Below are 9,272 nucleotides of genomic sequence, written 5' to 3'. Positions count from 1 at the left end.
CGCTCTGAGAAGGAGTGATAACAGTGGCATTAGTAAAGCTGCTCTAGTAGACTGTATGGGTTAAATGAAGCATATAAGGATGATCTATGGTGAGTAAAATGGTTAGAAATGCTAGATTTAAATTCACTTGCAACATAATTAAGGGCCGAAATTTGTGATAAATTCTGAGTCAGTGTGATATGTGTGATACATAGAACAAAGAAGCATATTTAGGATGCTGAATTAAACCTATAAAGCAACTCATAAAGAATAAAAGCAGATATTTAGTGAATACAGTAAGAGAACAGGACTCAGTTTTAGCCTCATTGTCGCATTAAAATTAGTGTATCTAAAGAGTCTTGTCAGATGTATTTGTAAAAATTTAAATATTTTTAAATGGGCATAATAGGCATGCTTCTCATTTCTGGTACAAGTAGAAACTTAGCAATAGTCCTAAATATCCACTTAAAAAAATAAGAGTAGGTTCTCCACAATCTAAACCTTCATGAAACTAGAAGAAAAAAAAAAGTAAACCCCAAAACTTCAAATCATGTGTAGGCAGAGGGAATACAAATCAGCAGATTTGGTGTCAGCATCACAAGAGGGCATCACAGCAGCAGGGTTATTTATGCAGGAAAATCCCAAAGTACTAAGAAGTTTTAGTAGCAAAAGAATATTGAAAACAGCAGAAAATTATCAGTCCCAGAAAGAGAGTGCCTCACATTGAGAGTGAATTTCTCCGGAATACCAGAAAACAAGCAAGTCAGTGTGCACATAATGATGAAGAAAGAAGTCTGTTATCACAAAGACAGTAAAAATGTTGCAGCTGAAGAGGGGGCCAGTGAGCCAAGAATCTGGGGAAAATATCCTATCCCCCATGCCATATAAACCTCCTGATAACTCGCCCCCCAAATCCAACTTGTTCATATATAAACAATAAATAGATAAACTTCTGTATCCACATGAAAGTATGATAAGAAACAAACAGAAAAATAGGAAATCATGATTTCTCAACAGAATTACATCACCTGAAAGAAATATTTGTAGTGAAACAGAAAAATGGCAGCCCAGCACTCCTAAGTGAAGCCGCTAAAACTATAACATACTTTTGAGTGAGGAAAAAATATACAAATATTCAAAACAGAAATTCAAATTAAAATTCAATGATATACTATTTTGACAAAGATTAAAATGTTTGCAACATTTATTTTCTTGAAGGTGGTGAAATACACACAGATGGGGATGTCAATTGATTTAATCTCTAACAGACATTTTAGTAATGATGGATGTGAGAGTTGGACCATAAAGAATGCTGAGCACCAAAGAACTGCTGCTTTTGAATTATAGTGCTGGAGATGACTCTTGAAAGTCCCTTGGTCCACAAGATCCTAAAGAAAATCAACCCTGAATTTCATTGAAAGGACTGATGCTAAAGCTGAAGCTCCAGTATTTTAGCCACCTGATGCGAAGAGCCAACTCAATGGAAAAGATCCTGATGCTGGGGAAGATTGAAAGCAAAAGGAGAAGCAGGATGAAATTGTTAGACAGCATGGCCAACTCATTAGACATGAATTTGAGCAAATTCCAGGAGATAGTGAAGGACAGAATCCTGGTGTGCTGCAGTACATGGGGTCACAAAGAGTTAGACACAGCTTAGCGACTAAACATGGAGGAGCCTGGTAGGCTGTGGTCCATGGGGTCGCTAAGAGTCGGACACGACTGAGCAACTTCACTTTCACTTTTCACTTTCATGCATTGGAGAAGGAAATAGCAACCCACTCCAGTATTCTTGCCTGGAGAATCCCAGGAACGGGGGAGCCTGGTGGGCTGCCGTCTATGGGGTCGCACAGAGTTGGACACGACTGAAACGACTTAGCAGCAGCAGCAGCAGCAACTAAACAACAAAATTACACAAAACATCACTCCCTAATTATTTTAGATATTCCTATTATCTGCATTTTAGAGTTTATCACTTTTATTGTATCTGTATGTTGGAGATGCCATAAAATGACCTGTTCATTTATTCCCAAATTCACGTTCAGTGAACCACATTAACAACTTGCAGTTGATCATGGTGGAAGTATTTATGCCAAGGAATTGGTGAATTCTACAAATTTACGGGTGGTTTATAGTTTTTTTATAGTCTAGGCTTAAGAAAGTGGTGGAAATGATGCAGATTAAACTTTAAAGTGTGTCATATTTGTAGCCATTATATTGTGAATAACACAAAAATGGAGGAGCATTTCTTCTGGTATTCAAAAAGTTTTGTACTTCAGGAAAACTAATATCACTGACCAATGAGAGAAATCCAGGCATATAACTTCCTTGATTCACTTTTGTCTTACTTATTAACATAAACATATCAAACCCTAATGGAATTCATCAATGATGCAAGAGATTTCTTTGTTGAATTGACATTCACAGAATGCTAATATTGATTTTTGCTAAATACTTGCTGAAATTCAACTATATTTGAAATTCACACCATGGCTGAAATTCAACTTCTATTTGATCAAGTTACAATGCATTCAAGGGCTTATTTACAACTGTCAAGTCCATTCACCCTCACACACTCCTTGATAACCATTTCAAACCTCCAGCCAACCTTCTTCTCCATATTGACTGTCCAATGCTGACCTTGCTTCCTTGTCTATGAGAAATTTGAAGCAATTGAAAAGAACTTCCAGACTCACTATCATTGGTGTCTATATTATTAGAAAGTGATTGTACATTCTTTTTAATTTATTTTTACTTGAGGATAATTGCTTTATAATGGTGTGTTGCTGCTCCTGCTGCTAAATCGCTTCAATCGTGTCTGACTCTGTGCGACCCCATAGACAGCAGCCTACCAGGGTCCTCCATCCATGGATTTTCCAAGGCAAGAGTACTGGAGTGGGGTGCCATTGCCTTCTCCGATAATGGTATGTTAGTTTCTGTCATATAACAATGTGAATCACACAGATATCCTCTCCCTCATGAGCCTTTCTCCCTGTCCAATTTGTGCTTTTTTAAAGCCAAATCTCTTGCTTGTGCTTTCAGTGATACCCATTTGCTTAATCAGGTGCACACTCCCACAATGCCATTCTCTCTTCCATAATTATTTTTCCTTTTTCTAATGTAACATTCTCTTCAGCAAAGAAACAGGCTATTATTTCTTCTATCATAAAATTTTTTTTAAAGTCTTCCTTTCTCTCTGTTTTTCTTCACTATCCATTTTCTCTGATCTTTACATCAAAGCTTCTCACAAACAATGTTTAAATTGGTCTCCACTCTTATTCTTTCCTGTCTTTCTTCAACCTACTTCATTACACCTTTACTTCAATATTCCCCTGAACTCTAGTTGTTGGATCAATTATGAAACACATATGCACAGAATCTTCCACTTATTTTCACTTCTCTAGCTATCAAGTGAGTCCATGTCATGTCTCAGTTATTATTATTAACAGTTGTAGTATTATTTTAATAGCTTCTTTCTTCTAACCTTACCCGTAAATCACCTCCCATCATCATGCTTTTTCTTATAAACCTCCTGCCACACTTCAGCTCAGATTGTAAATTCAAACTTATTTACTCATTGCCACACCACACAGCTTGTGTGATCTTAGTCCCCCAACCAGAGATGGAACCTGGACACTTGGCATGAAAGTGTGGAGTTCTAACCACCGGACCACCAGGAAATTCTCCATAAACTCAAATTCTAAGAAAGACTACAAGCTCTGTAATGTCTTTTTCTTTTTACTCTTCCAGCCTAATTTCCTCCCTTTCTCCCCTGAGTTCAATCAGTCAAGTCACACTGGCCTCTTTGCTCTTCCGCTTTGCTCTTCCCTATGATTAGCTGTCTGACAAAAGCCCTAACTTCATTTTAACCTTACCTCAAATGGTATTTATTCAATGAGACCTACTCTGATCATCCTATTGGGGCCCTCATACACTCCATACCCACTTCACTCTCCTTTCATTTCCCCATGACACATAACACCTTCTGAAATCCCATATCATTTATTTATTTATTCTCTTTATTGTGTATTACCTGCTCCCCTAGTTAGATATAATCTTTACAAAGTCAGTGTATCATCTCTTAATGATGCCTTCTGAACATCTATAACAGTACCTGGCACACAACACATATTTGTTCATTGTTAAATCAATCTTTCTAGTCTTCTTTCATGAGGAATTAACTTAGCTGATTTCCCTTTGCAGAAAACTCATAGGAAGTCTCTTTGTTCTTTCAAGACAACTTATTTTTGCCCCACTTACCCAGTTTGGTTTAATTTGATTTGCTGTGGTATAGGTTCAACCAGGAGTTGTCATGAAGAAAAATGTTAACCTTATAAAGAAATAATAGCCTCTCCCTCATATTATTATGTGAACAGGAGTGAAATTTTCTCCTGTAGTGTTACCATCTGTGCCCAGTTAAGTTTGGAACCACTGGAAGTGTGGCTGGAATCTGCTATTCTCTTTCAACTCACATACCCAACACCAGGAACCCTCTTCTTTATAAACCCTCCTGTTTATATGATTTCTTAAAAAAAAAAAAAAAAGCACACATAGCATACTGAGAATCTAATTACTTTTCCCCAAATAGCAATGATGAAGACTTTGGGGACTTTAGGTATCTTACTAGTAATTAAGGTATATTGTAAAATTGTCTATAGGGGCAAAATAAGAAAAATACCATTATCATCATTTTCCACAAAAATAGTACTACCATTATAATTTTCCATAATATTAAATCCTTATAACTGGATAATGTTGAAATTTTTTATTATTGCTATTGTTTTTATTGTTGTACTTAAATGATGTTAATGTGAACTTCATTACATAACTACATAAATTTAAATAGCATACAATTAGAGAAATAAGAGAAGCAATTGTTCAAAAAAGCTTGAAATCTTAAAAGAGCATAATATCTAAAAGTTTTACTTTTAAAATTTTATTTATTTATTTATTTATTTATTTATTTAGTCTGCTCTGGGTCTTCACTGCTGCATGAGATTTTCTCTAGTTGCAGTGAGTGGGGCCCACTCTCTAGTTATGGTGCATGGGCTTCTCATTGCAGTAGCTTCTCTTGTTGTGAAGCATTAGCTCTAACACACTTGAGCTTCACTAGTTTCAGCACTTGCACTCAGTAGTTGTGGTTCTTGGGCTCTAGAACAGAGGCTCAGTAGTGGTGTGCCTGGGATTACTTGCTCTGAGCATTTGGATTTTCCTGGATTGGGGATTGAATCTGTGTCTCCTGCAATGGCAAGCAGATTCTTTTACTCTGAGCCACCAGGGAAGACCTTAAAAGTTTTGCTTTTTATCGCTTTCTGTAAAATGTCATCATAATGTCATCAATTAACAATAATATCAAGTGATTCATTTTTTTCTAATCATTCTGCATTTATTTTGCTACCACACAAATTTCAGCCAGCTTTCTTGGTGAAGAGATTCACAGAAATTCAGCCATGAAAATTATTATATAAATCATTTAAATCTACAAATAAAACATCCAGTGCTAATATGGCTATTAAGTCAGTGTTAATAACAGTGTTAATAATATGGTTGGATTAATCACTGTTTCTCTCTTATCTTCTAAAAACTTTCCTGAAAGAAATAAGGAGAGAAAGAAGCATAAATCCAAACTTTATTTCAAAACTAATATTAGAAAAAGTCTGAATCCCAAAACAATAAAATAGAAATAAATATTCAGAAAACAATGGAGGCAAGAGAAGGGAGTAGGAAGATGTTAAGAAAGGAAGTCCGTTTCTGCAAAGTTAAGAAAAAGCTGCCAAATTTCTCTTTTTAAAGTAAGTAGCACAGGTTAAGATAAGAACCAGACAGCAGCAGGAAATTTTCTTGACCTTATTTGGTTCCTAGAGCAGAGCAGTCAGTGTGGACTAAAAGAAGTAAGCTGAATTAGAGAGAAGTTATTTCCAGTTGGGGGCAGTGATGTAGAGAATAATTCTGCATATTTGAAGGAAATAGTCTGTTATTAAAGCTGTGAGAACAGATCTAGAGCTGCACATCTCAGCTGTTTTACAAAGGGATAAATCACCTCACTTCCAAAGTGGGATCAAAAGTGCTAGAGCCCAGTCTCGATGCATGAGACAGGGCACTCAGGGCCAGTGCACTGAGATGACCCTGAGGGATGGGATGGGGAGGGAGGTAGGAGAGGGCTTCAGGATGGGGGACACATGAACACCCATGGCTGATTCTTGTCAATGCATGGCAAAAGCTACTACAATATTGTAAAGTAATTAGCATCCAATTAAAATAAATTAATTAATTTTTAAAAATGCTACAGCTAAACTTATGCTTTTGGCAACAGTAGGTTGCGCTATTTTATATAACCCTCAGGTTGGAAACGAAAGATTGGTCAATGTATTAAAAATCCTTCTGAAGGAGCCAGAGAGCTAACAAGGCATTGAGGATTTTCAGGACCAAGATCCAGAAGAAAAGAGCAGTATAGGAAAGAGAGTCCAGCATTTTTCACCATTTTTCTACTTGAGATACCTACATTAGTTTGATTTATTGTTTTATTTTATTGCAATCCATGGATACTGTGTTTTTTTGTTGTTGTTACAAAATTGTAATGTTGTTACAACCTTGAAGGTCTGTGACAACCTGGCACAAGGTCTAACTAAGCAAGCCTGTCAGCTCCATTTTCCCAACAGCATTTGAATCACCTGTCACATATTGGTAATTCTCACAGTATTTCAAAATTTTCCAGTACTTTATATTTGTTATGGTGACCTGTGATCAGTGATCTTTGTTGCTGCACTATTGTACACTTAATAGATTACAGTAGAGTGTACATATAACTTTTACACACACTGGGAACCAAGTATTCATGTGACTTGCTTTATTGTCATATCATCTTTATGGTGGTGGTCTGGAAACCCACAATGTCTCTGAGGTCTGCCTCTATTGGCATGTTCTGAAAAGAAATCAAAAGAAAATACTTGAGAACTTTTCCTTTATCTTAACATTAATGATTATTTTTATATCACTAAGATCTTGTGGACCACCACACTTAAACTGTTATACCTTTGTGGCAATTTTGTGTGTGTGTGCCCTGCTAAGTCATTTCAGTTGTGTCCCACTCTTTGCAAACCTATGGACTGTAGCTCACCAGGCTCCTCTGCCCATGGAACTCTCCAGGCAAGAATACTGGAGTAGGTAGCCATTCCCTTCTCCAGCGGATCTTCCTGACCCAGGGATCAGATCCGGGTCTCGCGCATTGCAGGCAGATTGCTTACTGTCTGAGCTATCAGGGAAGTCGGATTAATAGGAAGGAGAACTCAATTCAAAACATTATTATGGTGGGAAAAACAAATCAAAACCTTAATCACACTCTTCTCTGTTCATAGCCTGATTTTTCTACACTATCAACATATCTTGGTGTTAACATAAGTACATAAAAATTAATGATCATCCTTGATGCCTCTCACTTTCCTACCACACAGCTATCAGTAAATAATGAAAGTTGAGTGTTCATAATAAATCCAGAATCTAACTGCTCCTATCCCCACCATTATTACCCTTGTCTAGGCTCCCATCAATTCTCATCCAAAAGATTATAAGGAAATCCTAATTTCATCCTTGCTCCCCTACTCTCTGTTCTCAATACAGTAACACTGTGATTCTTTCACCACAGAAGTCAAGTCAGTTCTTCCCTCAAATGCCCCCTATCATACTAACCACAGAGTAAGTGCTGAAAGCCTTCAGCCAAACAACAGAATGCCCATGACATGACTATCACCAACTTTCTGCCTTTATTGCCTGCTGCCTGCTTCATTACTCACTGAGCTCCAGGCACATGGGACATCTTACTGGAACAACACTCTGTACCAATACTTTTTCATTCTCTGTCATTTCTACACAAAAAGCTTTATTGTCACATACTTGCATGACTCACTTCCCTACTTCCTTTGGCATTCTGCTCAAATGTCATTTCTTAAAGAAGATTTCATAGACCCAATCTTACAAAAGAGTACCCACTGGCACATGCTTATTCTTGCTCATTCTGTGTTTTATCTTCTGAAAGACATATGCATTAACTTGTTCATCTTATCTTTACAAATCTTTTCAAATGAAAAAGATCCATGTCCTTATGTCAGGTACTCATGGATCTTTTCCAAGGTAGTATCCTCTGCAAATTGAACACTGCTTGCTGAAAAATATATTTCAAGTGAATGAATGACTAATGAAGAGTAATTGGAATCATATATGTGAAGAACACAGTTACTAGTGGAACAAATGTCTGATAGGAAAAGAAAATTCAAGAAATGTATCAAAAGTATTAAAATGAGAAATAAATGTCATAAACATAAAATGGAGTTTTGATTTTTTTTCTAGTGCTGCCAATGATTTTCTTTAGGCAGCTTCAGTTTCCTCCCAAACACCCTTCTCAGAGCCAACTTCACTTCCTTATTCCTAAGGGTGTATATCAATGGATTCAGCAGTGAAGTGACAGTGGTGTGTATGACAGCCACATAGCGCTCCTGTATTACAGAGGTGGCAGAGGCAGGGGGGATGTAGGTGAGCCCCACAGTTCCATAAAACAGAGACACCACCATGAAATGGGAGGCACATGTGGACAGAGCCTTGTGGAGCCCACGGCAGGTCCGGTTCTTGAACAGAAGGAAGCTGATAATATACAAGTAGGAGAGGAAAGTGAGAAAGCACGCTGCCATAGCTAAGCTGCCAGTGACAATAAAAATGAGCCACTGATTGAGCCGAATGTCACCACAAGCCAACTCTAAGAGGGGCTTCACATCGCAGAAGAAGTGATTGAGTTTCGGAGAGTGGCAAAAGTTCAGACGTGCAGTCATGACAGAATGCATCAGAGCATAAAAGAAGCTGGTGATCCAGGCCACAGTTGCCAGGAGAATACACGCCTTGAGGTTCATGATAACAGGGTAGCGAAGTGGATAACAGATGGCCACAAAGCGGTCAAAACCCATCATGGCCAGCAAGATGGACTCAGTGCAGCCCAGAAAGTGGAAGAAGTGTAGCTGAGTGATGCAGCCCAGGAAAGATACGGCCTTGTGAGCAGAGAGGAGGTTTGCCATTAGTATGGGCAGTGTCACTGAAGAATAGCAGATATCCAGACAAGAAAGATTTCCCAGGAAAAAATACATAGGGGAGTAGAGTCTTGGCTCTGAGATGACAACCACTAATATGGACCCATTTCCAAACAGATCGATCATATATATAATCAGGAGGGTCATAAAGAGAACAGGCTGCAGCTCCTGAGTGGAGGTCAGTTCCAGCAGGAGAAACTCATTCACTATGGTAACGTTCTCCAT

At 37.8% G+C, this 9,272-nt stretch overlaps 1 protein-coding gene across 1 annotated transcript; it reads right to left on the bottom strand.

The window, feature by feature from the left end:
- Positions 1–8,315: 8,315 nt before the first annotated feature.
- Positions 8,316–9,272, bottom strand: LOC138069520 (olfactory receptor 12D3-like). Its single transcript, XM_068960845.1, has one exon. It carries the CDS (start codon positions 9,270–9,272, stop codon positions 8,316–8,318), a length of 957 nt encoding a protein of 318 aa, XP_068816946.1.

Source organism: Capricornis sumatraensis, chromosome 22 (assembly GCF_032405125.1).
Source record: "Capricornis sumatraensis isolate serow.1 chromosome 22, serow.2, whole genome shotgun sequence".
Lineage (NCBI taxonomy): Eukaryota > Metazoa > Chordata > Mammalia > Artiodactyla > Bovidae > Capricornis > Capricornis sumatraensis.
This window is presented reverse-complemented; position numbering and strand designations above follow the sequence as displayed.

What these genes read in the sequence shown, in the direction of transcription:
- LOC138069520 (XM_068960845.1), bottom strand. Translation starts at nt 9,272, where the DNA reads ATGGAGAACGTTACCATAGTGAATGAGTTTCTCCTGCTGGAACTGACC.